Source organism: Bacillus rossius (genome assembly GCF_032445375.1).
Source record: "Bacillus rossius redtenbacheri isolate Brsri chromosome 4 unlocalized genomic scaffold, Brsri_v3 Brsri_v3_scf4_2, whole genome shotgun sequence".
Classification (NCBI taxonomy): Eukaryota; Metazoa; Arthropoda; class Insecta; order Phasmatodea; family Bacillidae; genus Bacillus; species Bacillus rossius.
This window is the reverse complement of record NW_026962011.1, coordinates 6,983,499-7,006,720: the sequence shown is the minus strand read 5'-3', so window position 1 is coordinate 7,006,720 and position 23,222 is coordinate 6,983,499. Positions and strand designations below refer to the sequence as shown.

Here is a 23,222-nt window from a genome sequence, read left to right as displayed (position 1 = left end):
TGAGATCGTAAAATGCGTCAACTACAACCCCTTCTCCAGAAAGCACTCGTACGACTACACATAAATGTTTGGTAGAACTTGTGTCAGTTGATTCATCAACAATCACCGAGAATTTATTTTCCCTCAATATATTGCAAAGTAATTCCTTACTTTCCTGCCCTAAAACATGTTTAACAATGGCAGTTGCTTTGGTTCGGCCACACTTGATTTTTTTTGCAATTTCAGAATCAGGGCAAACTGATCTAATAAGGGGTGTCAAGTGACTAATTATATTAAATGAAATGTTGTGTTCTGCTACAAATGCAGAAAGACGAATTTCAGCTTCTTTGACGTTATTACTTAAATTGGTTGCTTGAGATGCAAATGAAGTTAATGTTTTTTGACCAATAAGTTCCTTTCCACATTGCACATGTTTATCAGACTCTACATGTCTAATTAATGTACCTTTACCTCCAGAAGCAATGCTAATATCACAGTTACATGACTTACAATATGCAAAACCGCATCCTTTCTTGCTAGACTGTAACCAACCCTTAAACAACTCTTCGTTTTCCCACTCACGTTTGTACTTCTGAGAATACTTCACCTTTTTACTCATAGCAAATAATTAATAATAAATTCAGCGTTATCAAAATCCATTCGTAATAAACAACGGCACACTTTGTCCGTGACACCACATCGTCCGAAATTATTACAGGCGACCGCGAGACAATAACAGTAACATAAACTGTTTCACTTCAAAGCACACAAATCTGATGACTGATAAACAGATACCGACAGGCGACAGCGACACGACACGATGACGACACTCGACAGACGGACGAGACGAGTCACGAGTGACGACAGCTCTATCTCAACCTATAAGGGCGCCTGGGGTGGGGAACTCCCGGAAAAAGATACGCTCATGCCACAGCCACACACCACTAACGAGGGGAAAGTCCCTTAGGTAACTATCAGAGATTCGATTTAAATGTTTCTCGCAGTAAATCGATATATCGCAGTGTGACACTAAAATTTGAACTGTTGCAGGCTATAAAACTCAAGAACATAAAAATATACACTTTTTAGTTAAAATTCAAGCCGTTTTTGTTAATTTTAATAAAAAAAATTGTTGAGGCAGGAAAAAGCAGTAGATTTGCTTGACTTTTCGCTTTTTAGCAGTAGAACAGTAGATTTTTTAAAAAGAAGGAGATCTACTGCAAAAACAGTAGACCTGGCAACACTGAGCAAGCGAAGAAGACTCTCCAATGTCAAAATGTCAAAAATGTTTCCAATATCCCGATCCCGATCGTTTAACCATTTCAATTAAAAATTAAATAATTTTTTTTGGGATGGAAAAACCAAGCGCGCTATAGGGTAATTCATTAGGTAGGGGAAAAGAAAGGAGTAAAACTAAAATTACGCATTAAAAAGTAGAAACGAACGGATAAAGAATGGGACTAGATTTGACCAAGAGAAGAAATACAAATCCGGGTTAAGCTTGATTATAAGTACAGAAAAACTGCCCTTCCTTCATAGAATCTCTTCCTGTCCTTCGTGGAGCTCGCCACATTCACACACTATTTTACTGTATTGTAAAACCTAAATACTTTTGTATTCGATCAACCGTGATTTCCACTTATCCATGCTGACTTCCGCCCCCCCCCCCCCCCCCCCACACGAAATAATTGCTAAACCTTCAAAATTATGCGATTAATTAAGATTCTACTGTATTTGACAGATTTATAGAGGTAGTATTGGACGGAAAATATCTTCCAAATTTTCTCCATCAAATATATTTGGACAGAAAACCTCACATATGTTTAAAAATCATGTATTATTTTTTGGTCTGAGCCATCACAAACTTTTCAATTTTAATTAAAATTTTGAAATTTAAAAAGTTACACAGTGCTGAATCGAATTTTTGAAATTTGTCATGATAGTATTGTTTTTTTTAATTTTTTGAAAATATATATTTAATTTGACGCCAACCGCGGGTGCTCCCTCTGGTCCGCAAAGGTCGCTATGTCACAACAACACTTAATCTTAAGTGCGTCGAACACACCCGAGCGTGATGTCTGCCGAGTGTATAAAAGTGCGCCGCGACGAACACCAAAGCGACGACAGCGCCCGGCCGGGTGTGGTAATGCGCCGAATTAAATATGTAATTATTGTTTTAAATCAAAAACAAATAAATAATAACAATTAAAAGATAACTAGTCCAAGAGAAATTATGTCCAATTGTTTTATAATCATATATTAGGTTTGTTTGACTCGAGGTCTCTTTTTGACCTGTCAACTCTCGGGGCGCCCTTTTCCGGAAGCAGTAGGTTTGTTTGACTCGAGGTCTCTCGTGCTCCTTGGGAGTTGAAAGAGTTGGGAGCAAGTTGACCTGAGGGCAATAAGAGTCGGTAACTTTTAATACACGAAGAAAACGCTATTTGTTGTTAAACAATGATGGCGGAAAATATAGCAGACATCGTTAGAAATTTGTTTGGAAATGAAGATTCATATGAAGATGAAGTTGTTATTGATTTACCATGTATTGGACTACAAATTTAGAGAGAGCTTGATGAAGGTAAAAATATATAAATATTGCTTTTTGACTTTAAACCGCTTGTGGTATGCATAAGCTAACCTGTACTAGGAAACGATTGAAAATATTGTGATTTTTAAATAAAGGACGCCAAATAAGTTATATTGAAATGTTTTTCCGCTTCAATGTCGTCATCTAATTAAAATATTACCGTCATCACCAAATGTAGCTTGATAACATATTGACTCCATCGTCAAAGTCGCGCCAAAACAACCAGCAGACGACTTGCCCTCGCAACTCTTCCTCGAGAGGAGGAGCATCGAGAGCATGACCTGAGTGACCTGAGAGCAACTTGCCCCCGCGAGTAAAACGACCATCCGCCATACTGCTTCCGGAAAAGGGCGCCCCGAGAGTTGACAGGTCAAAAAGAGACCTCGAGTCAAACAAACCTAGTATTGCGGATGGTCGTTTTACTCGCGGGGGCAAGTTGCTCTCAGGTCACTCAGGTCATGCTCTCGATGCTCCTCCTCTCGAGGAGAGTTGCGAGGGCAAGTCGTCTGCTGGTTGTTTTGGCGCGACTTTGACGATGGAGTCAATATGTTATCAAGCTACATTTGGTGATGACGGTAATATTTTAATTAGATGACGACATTGAAGCGGAAAAACATTTCAATATAACTTATTTGGCGTCCTTTATTTAAAAATCACAAGATTTGCAATCGTTTCCTAGTACAGGTTAGCTTATGCATACCACAAGCGGTTTAAAGTCAAAAAGCAATATTTATATATTTTTACCTTCATCAAGCTCTCTCATAATTTGTAGTCCAATATATGGTAAATCAATAACAACTTCATCTTCATATGAATCTTCATTTCCAAACAAATTTCTCACGATGTCTGCTATATTTTCCGCCATCATTGTTTAACAACAAATAGCGTTTTCTTCGTGTATTAAAAGTTACCGACTTTTTTTGCCCTCAGGTCAACTTGCTCCCAACTCTTTCAACTCCCAAGGAGCACGAGAGACCTCGAGTCAAACAAACCTATTGTGTAACATGTATTTTAAGCCCAAAACTGGCCGGGTCGGTTTTCCCGCGTTCCGCTTTCCACGCTCAGTCTCGCGCTCAGCCTCAGTCCTCAGTTACCGTCGGGAGCTCGCAGTGGATGGACGCCCCGCGAACTTTCGCGCTACATCCACGTTTCAGCAATAGTGTAAGTTCTTAAAATCCTTTTACCAGCTCTGCGCCGACCCCATCCAGTCGTACGATATTTCGTGCGACTCGTTAACTAATTAATTTTATCCCAACAGGGAGCTTTGCATTTCCTACGTAATTTCGTGTCCAGAGATTAAGGACAGCGTAATTGTGTTACGCAGTTTTGGCTTCACAGCCAATTAATTGTTATCATCGAAGACTCTTAGTAACGTGTGTCAAGTTCTTACTCGCTAACTTTCGCCTGTTAACTTTCATCGTCTATAAATGTGTAACTTGTAATGTGCAATCTAACCTAATAATTTCCAATTAGAAAGTGACTGTAACGTGTATGTCTCCAGCTTACCGGGTTTACGTACTTTTCGGGACTTTAATATTTCGCCATAGGTTAGATTGCAAATAACTTTGGAACATATGTGCTATTCTCCATATTAACGTAAATGTCTGCATAAGTTGTTGCAACACAGTAGCTCCGCGACTATCCGCCGCATCTTTCACGTTGATAATCGGCCACTGTATCAGTCCGTATATATCACTTTGCAACCTATCCTAGTCACGCGCACCGTTTACGCATAGAGATACGCGTGTCGCAGCGGTCAGACAACGGACGCGGCCAGTACCTGGACCAATAAGTGTATCGGTTCTGAATAAAGTGCAGTGTCGTGTCAATTCGTTTACCAGTTATTTACAAGGCGTCCTGGGTGGCCTGAACAGCCCAGGTAGGATTCGAACCGCGACGCGCTCCTGCCTGCAGCCGCGAGGCCGAACCCCCGTTAAAACCCACAAGATCTTTTCCAATGTTAATAATTACTTAGAAAACTTAGACAGGCAGCGGGATTGGCGTCAAATATACAAGAATATTGATTAATAATGTTGTTTTAACAAGTTATAGAAATATCATTTTGTTTTACACATAAAATTATTTTGCACACAACTGACGCCAGCCGCCGGTGCTCTTTCTGGGTCGCACAGGCCGTTACGTCCCAACTACACTTACTCGAATTGTGTGTGCAACGAATACGCCCGTGCGTGATGTGCGCCGCGACGAACGGCAGGCTGACCGAAGCGCCCGGCCGGGTGTGGCAATGCGCTTGTGTGATAAATTTATATTCTTTCCATAAACCAAAATAATAACATTTTAGAGATAATAAAGTAATATAAGAATTGTGTACCATTGTAGAATAATTATTGTATAGTCCATAACTGGTCGTGGCTGTTTTCCCGCACTCCACGCATTTTGGCGGAGGTTCGCGCCGCGCTTTTTAACCAGTTATCTATGAGTTACCTTCCGGCGCTCACCAGGGTAGGTCGCTCCGCTCCCATCGCGCAGACATCATCGCGCAGACATCATCGCGCCAAAACCAGCATTTAGGCGACATGGAGTAAGAGCATCCTAAGTAATGACTTTTGTGTTAACAATCCAGCCGCATCACGGCAATCTACAGTAACTTTCATGTTTTAGCATTTTATTATCAAGTTAGGCTTTTCTAGGTTCATAGTTTATTTAACATTATATTATATTTCATTTGTGTTATGTGTTCATAATCCAGCTGCGTCATGGCAGTCATCAGTAACAGTCACGCCTCGCAGTATATTTTTCATGTACATCTAAACGTATTTGCAATCCATCACGAACTTTGACTTATTAATATATGTAGTTGCATTCCTGTTTAAGAACTGTTGATCGTGTACTTTTGCCATTTCATATTCAAATTCAGTCATAATATAAATTTAGTTGCAACTTTTCAGTGCTGCAGTGGTTCGCCGCGGCCTTAGTTTTGTCAGTGCCGGCCTCATGATAGAACTTATACACGCGTTTGCCGCCTAACCTGTTCGCGCGCAACATCTGTATGTTAAACTGACCGTGTAGGGACGGACTGAGCCAGGGTTGGACCAGCAAGTGTATCAAACGTTAATAAAGTGCAGTGTCTTTTCAGTCAGTTTCCTTTTATTTCAAGGCATCCTGGGTGGCCTGAACAGCCCAGGTAGTTTAAACTAACGACGCACTCCTGCCTGCAGCCACGAGGTCGAACCCCCCTTTTCCATTGAGATCATTTTCAATTCAATATTTATACTAAACATAATCAGGCAGCGGGAGTGGCATCACAACATTCATATTAACATTATTTTAAAAATTCGCTTGTATAACCCATTCAAACGCCCATTAGTTCATCGCCATTTTGAAGATTCGTTATAACGGAAAAAATGCCATTTCCGTTTTCACTATGCACAATTTTGACTGACATCTCGCATCCAACATCCAAGAAATTTTAGAATCTGTCCTATATGAAAAATATTTTATGGAACCTAAAGTTATCCAACTTGTCAAATAAACATGGCCATGCACCTTGTAAAGTGTAGCTCTTGTTGCTAGGAGGGCCCTTGCTTCAACGTCTCCCCTGTTCTCTGTCACGTGGCCCAAACCTACCACCTGAGATCAATGAACTAGTCTGTCTGCTTACGGGTCTCAAACCCGCAACTCTTACCTTCACCGGGCTACAGGTGAAGGTACGTGTTATTTTTTTCAAGCTTCTTTAAAACATCATGGTGTGCGAAGACTTTTTATTTTGTCTCCGGAGTTAACATTTACAGATAAGTTGATGAATCCAAGACATCAATGTATTTATTTAGGTTCACGAGCTGCTTGGAAATATGTTTTATTAGCGAGGCAGCATATATCACAATTCCAGCATTGGAAATTTTGCAGATAATGATTAGAATCACTGCATTTAACCATTGTTGTCAAGTCATAATGTTGATGCTTATCAAATGACATCATTGCAATTATTCCTCATTAAGGCCTATAGCTACATCGCTACATCGCTACATCGCTACATCCATACATATATCATTGTATTTTATGTATATAAATGTTTGTTTGTGTTAGGTTTTTAATGAGGAAATACACACTTTGTCTTAGCACTTTATTTTTCCACAGCTCGGGATTCCGCCATCTTTCTACAACTAACAACTACCAGTACCAACATGACAATAATTCATTCTCCAACACTTCCCCTTGAATTATTACAATGCAATACATTGTGAGCACAATTATATCACAAACTAAAAATAAGAATGCTAACTTAAGCGTACAAAAAAAATCAAGGGATGAGACCTAGCATCTTGACGAAATAATTGTGTTTATCTTTAGGCAAAGGCTTAGTTAAAATGTCCGACAGCATTTCTTCAGTGGGAACATACACGAGAGAAACCACCCTATCCTGTACATGTTTTCTAATGAAATGATATTTCACATCGATGTGTTTAGATCTCTGACTAGTTATGTCATTTCTGGCAAGATGCATGGCCCAGCTGTTATCACAATTTACTATCAATGTCTTTTGAACCCCTGGTTGCAGCTCATCACACAAGGTTTTCAACCAAAGGGCTTCCTGAACTGTGAAGCTAAGAGCCATGTACTCTGCTTCCACGGTACTCAGGGCTATTGTTTTTTGTTTCCTGCTGTACCAAGAGATTACACCCCCCATGAACTTAACACTGGTACCTGTTACAGAGTGCCTGTTGTTGATTTCGTTTCCCCAGTCTGCATCACTGAAAATTTCTACTCCAATGTCCTTATCTCTGTTGTATTCCAGTTTGAGACCTTTGGTACCTTTCAGATACCTGAACACTCGCTTGACTGCAACCCAATGGTGCATTTTTGGGTTGCTGTTAAACTGACTGAGACAATTAACATAGTAAGCTATGTCAGGCCTGGAAATTTGAGGCAAGTACAATAGACTGCCTATGGCTTGCTGGTATGGCACATTTTCACTGCACTGCACATCACCACCACTTGGGTCATTGGTCTTGAATCCTGCTTCCATTGGTGTTGACACTGGTTTGCAGTCAGCCATTCCGAACTTGTCCAGCAGCTTCTCAATGTAGTCTGACTGATCAACCCAAAGCTTCCCGCATTCAAGGTCCTTGGTGATCTTCATTCCAATGCAGTTCTTTACCTCACCTAGATACTTCATGTGAAAATGGGACTCTAAGGCTTCACACACTTTCTTCTCAATGTGGTAATCACTGGTTAGAATGACATCATCATCAACATATATTGCTACAATCACAGTTTCGCTATCTGTTCTCCTATAGTAGATGCAGGGATCTGCATTCGATTGGTGCAAGCCTATGTTGGTCAAGATTTGATGCAAGCGCCTGTTCCAACATCGACCACTTTGTTTCAATCCGTACATTGCTTTCTTCAGGCGCCAGACCTTGGATGGTGGTTTGTTGTCAATTTCTTCTGGTGGCTGCACATAAATCTCTTCATCCAAGTAACCATAGAGGTATGCTGTTTTGACATCCATCTGAGTCATTTTTAAATTTTCTTTGACGGCCAGTGCAAAAAGGTATCGTAACGATACATACCTTATGACTGGGGAAAAAGTTTCTTCATAGTCAATACCAGGCTTTTGTCCACACCCTTTCACTACTAGCCGAGCCTTGTGTATTGGGCCTTGGTCATCGGAAGTTTTCACTTTGTATACCCACTTTGTCTTAAGTGCAGATTTACCTTGTGGTAGGTCAACCCAGTCAAAGGCCTCATTGTGTATAAACGAAGATAACTCCTCAGACATGGCCTCTTTCCACTTCTGAGCTTGTGGACTGGTCATCGCTTCTTCAGGAGTAAGGGGATCCTTTTCCACAGCAACGAGGCAAGACACAAAATCAGGGTCGCTCCTTGGTTTAGGTTGTCGACTTGATCGTCTTGGACCTTCTGCACATATTGTTCGATTCTCTTCGTTCTCCGGAAAACCTCTGAACTCTTCTTCCCTGTCGCTGCCCTCTGGATCACAATTTGCAGGCCCATCTGATAGAATGTCAGTTTGATTTTGGTTTTCATCATTGTCTTCTAGGTGATGTCTATCCCCCTCTGCAAGGGGAAATTGTTGCTCGTCCACTGCTTTGTCTGACGAGTAGTTGGAACTCATCTTGTGTTCCAGGAATACAAGTCTCTGCTTATTGTTACTTTCTTGGTAAAAGGGTCAATAAGACGATAACCCTTGGTGTCGTCGCAATAACCGACAAATATTAACTTCTCTGAGCAAGGGTCCCATTTCTGACGTTTCTGTTTAGGTATTTGTGACATAACCTCACTTCCAAAAATTCTGAGATGTCCAAGGTTAGGTCTTTTTTATGCCATGCTTCATACGGAGTTTTGTCAAGCACTTTTGTAGGGCACCTGTTGTTGATGTACACTGCCGTGGCAACTGCTTCTGCCCAGTAAGACTTCGGTAAGCCTGCGTCTTGGAGTAAGCATCTCACCTTGTCAACAATCTTCCTGTTGGTTCGTTCGCTTACGCCATTCTGTTGTGGTGTGTATCTGACAGTGCGTTGATGCCTAATTCCCTTTAGTTTCAAAAAATCGTCGAACTCATGATTCACAAACTCTAACCCGTTGTCAGACCTCAACGTCTTGATTGTCATTCCAGTTTGGTTTTCCACCAAGGCACAAAAGCTTTTGAAAGAACTATAAGCTTCATCTTTGGTTTTCAAGAAATAAACAAATGTGTACCGTGAGAAGTCATCGATAAACACAATAAAGTACTTACTTCCACCTATTGAAACATTTTCCATAGGTCCACATAGGTCTGCGTGGACCAGTTCCAATACTTTTCCTGCTCTGAATTTGCTGCATTTGAAAGGGGCCCGGGCATGTTTTCCTGCGATACACACTTCGCAAGGTTCCTCACTAGTGGTTAGGCGTTCTACACCTCCGGCCATGTTTCTTAACAAATGCATGTCCTTTCGATTGAGGTGGCCTAACCTTCTGTGCCAAAGTTCGGGCTCATCCTGTGTAGCACAGACACGATGCACTGTTTCTTGCTGTGTCGTATCTAATACCTACATGCCATTCACTTGGGTTGCTGATGCAATTAACTCTCCCCCAGCGTTTAGGATTCTGCTACTGTGTCTATCAAAAATGACTGTATGGCCCTTGCTGGTGATTTTTCTCACCGACAATATGTTCGTTGCAACATCAGGCGCATAATGAACGTCATGTGCTGTTACACGACTAGTAGAGCTGTTAACCGTCAACTCTATTTCCACACTTCCCACAGCCTCTGTCTTCACTTTCTGGTTATTGGCAGTGTAAATTTCCGTGCCAGATTTGTTGACTGGAGCACACAAGTTTTCTTTTCCTCGGGTTAGGTGAAGTGAAGCCCAGAGTCCAAATACCAAGAGAGATCGCTTTTGTTTAAACAAGAAACCATGCAGGTTAAAAATGCATTTGAATTCCTTTCCCTCCCCTTGTTTGTTTCTTTCCTGTCGGCTTTGTCATGACTTACTTTAGAATGGCAGTTCGCTGCAAAATTTCCCGTGCGGTTGCAGTTGAAGCAGCGGGGGGCTTTATTTGTCCTCCAGGGTTGGCCACATCTTGAACTGTAGAAAGCAGCTTCGGGGTCGGGACAATGTTTAGCTACATGGCACTGTTTACCGTGGTAACTACATAGTGCGGCCTCCATGTTAGATACGTTCCTTCTTAGATTTGTTAGCTTCACATCTTGTAGAAGTTTAACCTTGATCACATCTCCAGTAATTTCAACTCCTGACGATTCAATACCCATAATCATAGGCTTGTATTCTTCTGGTAGCCCGGCCAAAAGCAGGGTACCAACCCACTCGTCACTGACCTGAAATTTAATCTCCCGAAGACGTTGTGCGGTAGAAATAATGTTGTTGATGTACTCTTCAACACTACTACAATCATTGAGTCTCGTCAAAATCAGCCATCGAAGAAGTCCGACCTTCCTCGTTAATCCAGAGTCTTCAAAGAGTTGCTGAATTTTGTCCCACGCTGCCTTGGAGGTGACACAGTTCTCTATGTGATGAATTAGGTTACTTTCAATCAAAAGTGAAATTTTCGACAGTGCCTTTCGATCCTTGTCTTTAGCATCTTTTGCCTTCACTGTGCCTTGAACCACATCACACTGATCATCCAACTGTAGAAGAGCTTTTATGTGGAATTTCCACGACGATTATTTTTCACGACCTTTTAATTTTTCCACAAAAGCAAGCGCCGACGACGCCAAGTCATAGGCGTTCACTACCGATTTTCGTCGCAGCCAGTTAAACCATGTGTTCCAGCCGGAAAAAATACACGGCACGTCCTGGGCCCATAACCTTTGTTTGGTTTTTAATGAGGAAATACACACTTTGTCTTAGCACTTTATTTTCCACAGCTCGGGATTCCGCCATCTTTCTACAACTAACAACTACCAGTACCAACATGACAATAATTCATTCTCCAACAGTTTGTTTGTTTGCCCTATATGTTCATAAACCATTCCTCCGATCCCAATGAAATTTTGCACACTTGATCTATGAAATATGAAGGTCACTGTCTAGGAATTTCGAAAAACCACCCCCATTCCTCATTCCCACCCCTTAAAACATAAATTTGACAGTACTTGATTCAATTTTGTTCACTTTGCATTAAAAAAAAAAAGGGGGAAATACTGTTTATAATTTATTTCTAAAGAAGAGGCAGGTCACTGTCTACATGACCCCCCCCCCCTCCCCAAACCAACCACCAATCCCCTTTCACCACACCCTAAAACAGAATTTTTGTATTTTTTTGATAAAACTTTGCACTATTGGCATTAAAATAAGAGGAAGATAACTGTATATATTGGATTAAAAAAATAATTATAATAATATTCTCCCATACCCCAGTCTACATGAGATTTCAAAAAACCACCCGTAATTCCTCTTACTACCCCTAAAACAGTATTAAGGTACTTGATGAAATTATGCAAACTTGACATTCAACTAAGAGAAAATTAACTGTCTACATTAAATTAAAAATTCACCCCCTTCAAAGTATCTAGATTTCTAAAAACTACCCCTGTTTGCCTTTTGCACCACTTACAGTATAGTACCGGTACAACTTGATAATATCTTGCCCACTTGACGTTAAAAAGAGGAAATTAATGTCCACATCTGATTTTCATAAAAATATATTTCTTCAATACATTATATATAAAAATATATATATATATATATATATATATATATATATATATATATATACATAAACGGTTTCATCCTACTTTCTCACCCCTTTAAGAAGAATTTTTCATTCCTTTATGAAAAGTTTGACAGTTGATGATAAAAATAGGTAACTTACTGTTAAACTTACCCTTTTTCCTGGCTACATGAAGATTAGAAATAATTACCGCTATTTCACTTTACTACTCCTTTAAGGTGATTTTTGGCTCCCCCATTTCCCTTTCACATGCCTTAAAGCATTATTTTGGCCCTCTTGTATGAAATTTTACATACTTGACACTAAAAATAAGAACACTAGTACCTATAACTGATTTTAATAAAAAGTTAATTTCTACCCATTGAATCAGAATTTTGACAAGTTACAATGTGTGTTGCATCTTTGAGAAGAACCTTCCACACTCCTGGAATGTCCAAATGTCATTTGGCCTATGACAATTAACATTGAGACATACAAATATTAATCATTCTGTTAGTTACAAACAAACTAAATGAGTACGTACCATTCAATGATAACAATAAAACAATAGAAACTGTATTTAAAATTAATTTGTTTTATTTCATAACACTCATATGCATATTACATTACACAAATCACAACAGTAATTATTATGCTTGCACAGAAGCTACAAGTAAGCACATCCAAAAATAATACACTTCATTTCCACCATATAACTTACAAGTACACACATCCAAAGCTAATACAACACCCCATTCCCCTTGATGGGGGTAGAATACTAAATTATTTTGCTTCTAATATTTAGTTTTTTGCATATTATCATATTTAATTGTTTATAAAAGCTTATTTATAATGAATGATTCCTTATTTAGGGCCGATATTATGACCTCCAGCTAAATCCTCAGGTTAGCTAGCCTTTAGGTTAGGCTAGCCTCCGGTTAACGAACGAGGGGTGTATTATGACACATACTTAGCCTGAGGTTGGCTAACCGGAACCTGACGATGCGTGTGGTGTAATAATGGGTGTGTTGGTAATGAAATAAACCAGAATTTGGTAACATTTGTTGCAAGACAGTTTTTTTTCTGGTAGAATGTTAGTCAGCTGTTTGTTTTTATTGTGATTCGTAATGTTTAGAGCTGCAGTAAATAAATATGCCGCAAACTTTATCTTGCAACAGATATAATTAAATTAACCAAAAACTACTTCGACGTCAAACCTGCTTTGTATTAAACCATAAAATTACAATTTACGATTCAAAACCGTGTGTTTTCAACTTTACTCTTGTATTGAAACTCATGATTTTGTTAGGTTATATATTAAGCCAAAACTAACGAAGTAATTCTATACAAACAAATAAATAAAGATTACATTTTTGCTAGAGAACACTTATTTCTTTCATAAATTTATTTCATAATCAAATAATATAGACCCTGTTTCGGGAAAATACTTTGTCGATTTTCATTTCACTGGTGTAGGTTTCATATTTGTACTAATAGTTTCGTATCACGTATCCAAATTAATCCGATCCTGATGGAATTAGTTTGCGGTATAGGATGCTTGCTGATTTAATTTAGTAGGTCGAGAGATCCTAGAAATATTCACTGGGGAAATAATTATGATTGTAAAATGTATAGGAAAGAATAACAATTTTACAAGACCTGACATAATTTGTTTGCATCGTGATATGTTAAGGTATTTTGTGTTATGTACGGTACAGGATTTTTCAACATTCTAAATTAAAATAGCAAGTATAATGTAAAACAAGACCAACATATAAAGAGTAATGCCGATAGGATCAAAGGATAAACTTGGATACGGGAAACAGAATAATTCCAGTGCTGTTTTCGTTTTGCACTTGCGTGGCAGGTAGATAATAAGTACCTAAAGGTTTGTAAGATAGGGAAGGGATAATTGGGTAACATTTATTTTCACATTCAATTGTATTCATTGAATTAGAACCACGTCTGAAGTCGTATGAAGTGCATTTCATTCCCGGCATATGTCCACTGTATTACGAATAAAAATTCACAAGTACAACTTCCACGAAAACACGCATTTTATAGGTAATAATAACCCTCGTTTTGCAATTTTAAAATTCACTTATTTACACATATTCTTAAGCACGAACATTTAAGTTTATATATATTGCATACGTTTATGTACTTCGTGATCAATTAAAGTCAAATAATAATACACGACTCGACGAGAATAGAAAAGCGTGACTACACTTTCATGCCATGTAATTTTTAATAAAACTTTGACGAATACAGCGAATCATTTTATATTTAGTAATAAATTATTCCATCGCATCCTGCAAATATTCAATAGAATTCCTCAAATAGTCATCATCACTATCAACAACTAACCTCGCCTGATACATCGCCATTTTATTTTCTGTTGCTTAGCCTCCGGTTAAGCAGCTAGCGGCCGGTTCATCCACCCGCTAGGTTAGCCAGGACTTTAACTGGAAGGTAGACGTTAACAGGGAGTCATAAAACCGAAATAAGAGCTAGCCTGCGGTTAAATTTTAGCCGGAACTTTAGCCAGGGGTCATAAAACCGGACCTTAATGGTTTTTATCTAGGTACCTAAAATTTTTATGTCAGTTCTAGCCGGTAGCATGACATGACCAGCAATGGTGGGATGGTTATTAAGGAACTCGTCTAATCTGTGTGCAGGTTACAGGGGTAATGCTGCCACCTGTCAGTCAGTTTATTATGGGACTGACACCCTTAAGGCACAAACTGATGGGAGTAGTGGGCATGTGTGTTGTGTCCTGTGATGTTAAGGTCAGCTTTCCTCACTGGAAGTGTGGGAGTTCAAGTTACACACAACCTCGGCTATCAAAATGGGCAGTTTATGATTTAGCTAACTTTAAAGTGGTAATAAATGAAGTAGTTAGTTTATCTAGACAATAATTAGCACCTGAAACCCACGAGAAAGCCAGCATTATGGCTTTTGGACTACTGTAGCCACAGGAGAGGCATTCATGTAGTTTACACAGTATACACTAAAGAATTTTCCTAAAAAAATTTCAGCTTCATGGACAGAACGTCTCTGCTCTGTCACCTGTGTCCCTCTCAATACTGGATGAATCTTCGATTATCCATTTCGAGAAGATATTTGTTTTTCTGCTGCAATGACAGCAGATCCTGTAGCTTTCTAAAGTAAAGCTATAAGGCTATAACTCACGATCAAGAAATTAATATTCTTCTTAGACAATTAACCTTATTTATTATTTTTACATTTAACCTTATTTATTAATTTCAATATTAACTACATAATTGAGTCTTTAAAAAATAATAAGCTCACAAAAACACTTAAAGAAAATTATTAAAAAGAATAATTGCAGTGATAACAGAATTTAATTTGACTAATGACAATCAGAAGTTTGCCAGAAGTTAATTCTTCCTTTTGCAAACAATACTCTGTTGCAAATTCCTCTTGATTGCAGGCGGATTACTCGAGAGGAACCAGCTTCCTACAGTTGAGGGATCTAACTACTGTTGCTTCAGTAATAGAGATGACCACCAGTGGTTGAAGTTGCTTCCCTAGTTGATAGTATTAGTAACTGATGATTAAACACCAAATAACCTAAGGTCTCGGCCCATTGCGATGACGCAGCTCCTGACCAGCAAATGCCTACTCAATGCTGTCACAGGGTCAATGGAAAAGTGGCCTAGAGGTGTGAGGCTCTTCAGTTTATATAGCATCTCTGTGGAGGTCGTACTGCCCTGGTCAGAGTGCAGATTTCCCTCCCGACCCTCGGGAAGAGTCATGTTTCCCGCATGGACAGCATCCGCGACTTCATCGCCAGCTTATGTTCATGCGAATGGCACACTTGCACCCATGACCTCCGCTGGTGCTTCTGGCAACGGTATGAGGGCTTTCGTAGTCAAGGCTCATCTGTTTAGCGTTTCTGGCGGTAATGTGGTGATCGTGCTGCCGGTCTCTGTCGACCCCGTGGCGAATGCAACGCGTTGCCATCTGCCAGTGTTTTTAGCCAAGGAGCTGAGAGCTTATCTCACCTTCTTTGGTGCTTGCTATTTCCAATGCTTCTGAATGTCCTATTCGCAATAAATTCAATTTGTTACTGACTAGCAAGGTAGACTTGCTATACTTAGTCTGGGCTAAAATAGAGTTTTATGATTTAATCAACTTAAATTACAAAAATATTCCGCCCCCCTCTAGAGTTTTATTCTCTGTTAGATTACCCACAAGCTAACTCATAAAGAGATTATCCACGAAGTTTAATTCTTGGAAATTTTAAATTAATCTTTTAACTATTCCGGTTCTTCACACTTCTATGTACCGAAAGCATGAAATCATGTGTTACACAGTTTTGGACTAACCATTCCTAAGTAGCCTTAGTCTTGACACTATATTTTAGTATGTTATTCAAAAATAAATAAAATAAGATTTCCCAAAACTATGAAAAATTCATGTTTCTATAGTTTTGGGAAAACCTAATTTTTATTGATTTATGAATGATATATACTAAAAATAAAGAGGTTGTAGACGAAGGCTACATACAAACCAAGAATCCAAAACTGTACACGTATACCACTTTATTTCATGCTTTTAGTACAAGTTAGGGCTGACACATAAATTTGCCTTTTAAGTTCATAAAAACAATCAAATAAGGATTTTATAAGTAGGAACTGCCTTTTATAAACAATTAAATGTTATACTATGAATTTATTTAAAATAATGTGTCAAAACAACTCAAAATATTACATAAACAATTATTTTGAACACTACCCTCTTAAAAGCATTACAATATATTACTTAAGTACAGTAAAAGTCTGTTATAACGTAAATTTATAACGGCGCAAAAAGTTTATGTTATAGCGAATTTTCGTTATAGCCAAAATTTAAAAAAAAAAATTATTTTTGTAGCATTTTTTAAATATATTATTTTCTCGCTTGTTTTTACTATGGAAATTCACAACAAAAGTAAAGGAAAAATACATAAAACTTACTAAAATAACATTTCTAAGCTATATCAGCATGACCTTGCGTGACCCCGCCCACCCGTCTTCATGTAAAAAAATGTGTTTTGTTTCGTTTGCTGGACGCGTGGAATTGTGCGAAGCTGTTTTTCATTTATTAAGGAAATTGTAGATGTTTTCTCGTTGTTTTAGAGCAATATTACAGGTGTGTAATCTATCGCTATAGCGAAAATGAGCCCACGCTGCATTATTGTTATTTCCGAAATTTTTATCCTACACAGCATATGCATAACTGACGGTGCCGATGGCAATTATCGTTATAGCGGACTTTACGTTATAGACCGTATTCGCTACAACGGACTTTCACTGTATATGAAACAATGAAATAGGATTTTATAAGCTATAAATAACTATTAACTAATGTTAACACTTTTGAATTCTTGCTTTTTTCTTACAGTTTACAACACAAATATACAACCATATGTTCCAATGTGTTTTCTAGAACAATTGTGAGACAGGCTGTGTTTAAATTTCAGTTTCGTGCAGTCTGGTCCTGAGAGCAAAATGTATAAAGTGTGTGATTAGGATTATGAAATAATAAGTGTTAAGATAAAATTACAGTGACATCTTTTCATGAGAGGAAGCATGCACAGGTAAAAAAGCATGTGGGTCACTGAATGTTACGGTGATGTTTTAGCTCAGCATAGCTTTAGGAAGGAATAAGGTCCAGTCCAACCACCACATGGGGAATGTCCAGGGGCAGAACTAGGCTTTCCTTTGCCCAGGAGCAGAAACTGTGATATCCCCCCACCTCCTTCCTTTCTTAGCATAGCAGAAAATGTACCAGGCATAATTTGCTTTGCATCCATGTACTAACTATACGTAAATTAAATTTTATCAACCCCTGTGTACTTAACAGTGTTCAGACTAAGTGTACGTTAAATTTAACATACAGTATTTATTTCAATAATATTAATAACAATAACATAGTTTTTAAGGGTAAATGGAAACACTAAATATACTTTTAATTATGTTGTATTTTTAAATTCCAATATTGAAAATTATTGAACCAAGTGCAGCCCCTATGCAAGAATCCCGTGCAAACTCACTAGGAAATGAGTAATAAAGATCTTCATTGAAAACATGATTATAGATAATGAGTAAAATCAAACATTAATAGATACTTTTTAAATGTTTTCTATTCACCTTCTTTTCCCCCACAATTTTTGTCAGCCCATCCCGCACCCCCCTCTAATCGGGTATCTGGGGCAGGCTTCCCCCCTTCATAAACACCCCCCCCCCCCCTCCTCTGGATCATTCCCTGGTGACATCACACCTTGATAGTGTCATGCTGAGACTTTGTGTCTTTTAATTCATGAAGTGACACCCTCTAAACACACACTTTCCTGCTGAACCCCCTTATCAACCATCTTATTTTGTTGTATATGTAACAATGTAACCTCAGTATTGTTTACACAGCATTGGTAATGTACGATTTCTGTCCTGTAATACAGCAATCCGTTAAAAGGTATTTCTACCTAAAATGTGCTTGCTTTTCCAAAAACCTGCCAGCATTTATTATAACAATTTAACAACAAACTTGTAAAGTCAAACTTCTTTATCACTATAAGCCATTGTCATATTTATTTAGGTTAAAAGTAATAACATTTCTGCACACAGAAACCACATAGTTAAGTTATTATGACATTTCTCCGTATCATTTCTATCAAATAATCTATTTTAGTTGAAGAAATAAGCAAGAATTTTATTTTTGAAGCAGTGGTGTGCCCTTACCACACTAATACAAAAAATTATTTGTAAATGGTATTTTATTAATGAAATTGAAATTGTTAAAAAACCAAAAGAAACAAATATTTTCAAATCACATTCTCATAGTGTTACCAGCACAATTTATTGTACGGATTAGAGATTAGGTGCTATTGGGGATAGTAAGAATAATTAATTACTTTAAGTTAACCATCTCGTCAACATTGAGATCATAACAAAATAATTTGGGTACATACAATACGTATCAATCACAACCACGACACACAACCATTACAAAAGGTGAATCTTGAATTCTTTTATTTATATATACATATACAAACTACTTACCAAAGAGTAAACATCTTGAGAGAATTCTGTATCAACATATTCTTCTTTTACTCATAGTACATCCTATTTTAATAGCAGTGCCATTTTGAAGTAAACTTTTTAATGTGTAAATAATGTACAAAATTAAAAAAAAAAAATATCCAGTAACAAATTAAAATGCTACAATATCAAACTCTTAAATATCTAGTGCAAATGGAATCAAGTAAAACTGATTGTATCATCAAAATAACAACCTGAAATTAGATGCCTCTCTACCCTCAGACTGAAACAAGGAAGCACCAAGGGTTATACCAATGCACATTGAAAGCCAGTCACCTCCACATGCTAGCTGTGAGCTGGCAGGAAGACTTTTTGTCGTGCTGCCTGTGCCTATGAGACTTTAAGCAGTGATCTTAAGGTGAATCCCAGCATCTGCGTGGTTTTGCACTCTGTGTGGCCGAGTATCGCACATTCCAGCTCCAGTGAAATTGTGCTGAGTGCAGTGATTTCTCATGTTCCAGGAGCAAACTGCATTCAGAAGCAATAATTTTTGCCATGTCTCCAGTGAGGGTTTTTAGTGCCATATGATGGATGGTAAATAAACATGTGAACAGTAAAAATAAATTAAAAATAGCTTTTGTATCAATGTAATTTGTCACATGCGAACAAAAAAAAAAAGATTATGTATAAATGATACATGTAAAAATTGCTGAATGTTATTTGGCATTTATAGGAGAATGTTTGTTTCCCAACTCTTTATGAATATTAAATAGGTAATGATATTTTCACATATAATAAAAAAAAACCTTCAAAAAGAGCGCTCTAAAGTTTGCACTTTTCTCAGGTTGCGTTTCAGTTGCTAATGTGACATAGAACTGCACTCGTTAAGAGAGGTCACATATCACTCACACTTTTATAGTTTTCTGGATTCATTGGATGTGCATTAAGCTCAGTCCACTGGAAAAAGCTATTATATTTGTGGTGATAAAACTAATGTTCAAGAAATACAATTTGTAAAATAATGTAATGATGATTAACACGTCTATTAATTAAAGAACTACGGTGCAAAAATACAGTAATTCAACCATAGTTGACTTATATTACTGAGCTATAAACCAACAATATTAGTTCATATGATAATGTTTACTACTATGTTGCTTAAAGCAAAGTGTTCTCTGAAATTAGTGTACAAAGGCAAAAATAACTGTAATGCATTTGAAAACCAATATTTAAAACTAATCAGCATTTACCTACAATAATTGTAATTGACTATCACTATTTTTATTATTTTAAAGGTTAAACATGCTAAAATGAATTAATTATTAATGAAATAATGAATTATGTTAACAGGCAAGTCGACGTAAAGATCATTAGAGATATATGCGGGGTGAAAAGGGGAAATGAAGCAGTTTGGAAACAGGAGTAACCTGAGAAAATTCACCAGTTCATAGCAACATCTGCCATGTTTCCCAATTGCGAAAAAATTGTGCACAACTCTGCTGAGAATCAAACCTGGACTATTATCTGATCACTCAACCACCATGGCTGAGAAATAGAAAAAAGAGAGAGAGATAGAAAGTTGCCTGATAGTGAGGGGGAAGGTAAAAGGGAAACAAAACAATAACTGGTGTTCATAAAGAACGTTGATAAATACCTGATCATAAATTAACATTAGTGTGATGGCATACATACTATCTGAAGATATGAAGATGTGAAGAATTCACTTGAGTGCAGCCATGCACTTCTTCATGTAGGAATCCAGATGTGAGTAGTCGACCAGCGTCTCTGTAATCAACTCCAGCAGGATGGACTGCCACTGGTCTTCCAGCAAACGCAGCTTCTCCACCGCCGCACACACAACTTCCAGAAGCCGTCCAAAATATATCCTGCCACGTCTTCGCCACATCACATCTTCCTGGATGACAAAAAAAAAGAGAAGGGAAAGAGTTGAGGAATATGGTAAAGTAGCATAACTGTTACAAAATACAAGAAAAGGCACTGTACTACAAAATTTTTACATTAGGGATGTGCCAATAAAATACTTAAATGCCATGAAATCTGAAGTATTAATAATATTTAATATTCCACAGAAAAAAAAAATTGAAGAAAAATATTGGAGGTAATGAAGAAAATTCAAATATTCAACAAGCAACCCAATACAATTTTTTTTTTTTTTTACTTTTAGCAGGAACATACAAGGACATAGTTTGATTGAATGCTGAAAAAATAATGTTCAAGTTTACAAAATAAACATTATTGTCAGTGATTGAGTGCTGAAATAACATGTCTCAGACACAAACTAATTTTTAATGTTTTTATTTATCCTTCACGAAAACTCACGTCACCATCTTCTAACCATGAAAACAAATACATGTTGAAAATACAATCTGGTTGCACAAAACATCTGCACTGAGTCCAAAACACAAATTTACTGTTCGTGGTACAGAATTATGAAAATTATATGCTAGCAGTGGGAGTAGCGATGACCAGCAACATGGAAGTCGCAGGGCCAAGTCACAGTGACTTTGTAGTTTATAACAACGTTGTAATCTCAAAGCTTCATGGAGGAACGTCAAAACAGAACCTTGCTTGTAATGTATGTGGGAGTCAGAGATTTTAGAAACAGATAAGTTAATTATGTGTAGGTACTCATGCATAAAACTGGAAAACTTCAGATTTAAATTTTTTTTTTTTAAATATAAAAGCTTGTTTTATTGCGTTATTGATGTGTAAACACCTAAGCTCTCGGTATGCAGCACTTTGTAGGAGAAATTTCGTGAAAATGGAATTGCAGTCTATGAACAGAAATGTGATACAAAGATACAGACCCAATAAATTTACATGTCAAATGATCGTAATGTAAAGTCTCAAAGTCAACACCTTCAATAGGAGGATGTGACATGGTTCTTGACAATTTATATTTGATTATTGTAACAATTCAATTCTTTAGTTTGTGCTATTTTGACACAGTATTGTATTTGGGATTATCCTAAAGTTTAAGGTAATAAATAAATAAATATTATAGTCACACAAGTTAAAAAGCCCTCAATTTCATAATATTTCACCACACTTGCCTATTTTTATGGTAACTAATGCACAAATACTTTCTGTGAACTATGTGCTACAATAAGCAAAATTCATTGAGTTAGTTATGACAATCTGATAACCAGCAATGGTGTATGTCCACAAAACATCTTAAATCAATATCTTTAATTTCTTGTACCGAATTTTATATTTTACCCTTAAGACCTAGATTCAGATTCAAAAGGTACATTAGAGGTACTCTTTGCGATTCAAATTTGAGATTTGGATCCCAGAAAATTGAGATGTGACTCATTGCTAATTTACATGGAGGTTTTACCATTGTTACCCGACTTACTGGGACAGGAGGAAGACAAGAGTTTTTAAACCCTCCTTCAGAGGTACAGGGAGAGAATGAGTGGAGATGATAACATGAGCAACCAAACAAAAGAGAAAAAATATATATTGGTAAGTGACTTCAAATATCAGTTATTAAATGCTTTTTAGGGATGGGTTGAGTACACTTTTTTATCGATTCCGATACCGGTACCGATTCCTAAATTTCGATTCTCGATTCCGAGTCATTCCAGTTTTCGATTCCTGGTAATTCTGGTCACATAATTAAAACTACTTAAGAATTGAATGCATTACATAATGATAATAACATGTAAAAAGGATAATTATAAACTTAGGATTAAATGTTGAGGTTTTTTTTTTTTTCAATTACCAGTGAAGAAGCATCTTCACATAAAGTTTGTTTGCTAGTAAGTACTAGGCTGTGCACAAAGAAGTTCAACATTTAGACAGGGTTCTTTAACAGACGATAACGCCGATAACATAACATCTTTGTTCAAAATGGGTTCAAAGGTAGCACTACTTTTTTCTGTGGTACCTTTTGACTTAGTTGGTGACAGTGCTGTAAACAAAAGTTTGTTTTTCTTCAAAGACTATTTTTTCTGGTAGTAATGTGTGCCGGGATTTCAAATGCTTCATTAAATTGGTTGTAGATTTGTAAGTACCGCTCCGTGAAATTTGCGCACTACCATGATTACAAATTGCATATTTGTCATTTTCACTATTGATGCGAAAATGTTCCCAAACTTTAGACATGTTGATACAATATCAGACCATTCGCATCGTAATTTGAAACGACAGTCGGCGAACATTTTTTTTACTAACAAACTAGCAAAACACTTGAAAATAGTTTTATCAATACAATATTTGTGCCAAATAAATAGCATAAATGCGCAACAATTCACAGTAACCTCAATAGCACGACGGTGAATTACGCCGTAATTCAGCGTCGTGCTATTGAGGTTACTGTGAATTGTTTCGCATTTATGCTATATATTTGGCACAAACATTGTTTTGCTAAAACTATTTTCCGTAATTCACCGTCGTGCTATTGAGGTTACTGTGAATTGTTGCGTATTTATGCTATTTATTTGGCACAA

At 37.4% G+C, this 23,222-nt stretch overlaps 1 protein-coding gene across 1 annotated transcript in view; it reads right to left on the bottom strand.

The window, feature by feature from the left end:
• Positions 1-17,967: 17,967 nt before the first annotated feature.
• LOC134542282 (leucine-rich repeat-containing protein 49) overlaps positions 17,968-23,222 on the bottom strand; it is a 34,347-nt gene continuing 29,092 nt past the window's right edge. The window contains exon 11 of the mRNA XM_063386426.1: positions 17,968-20,662. Coding sequence (XP_063242496.1) covers positions 20,468-20,662 — 195 coding nt within the window. The 3' untranslated portion in view covers positions 17,968-20,467. The remainder of the gene's footprint in view (positions 20,663-23,222) is intronic.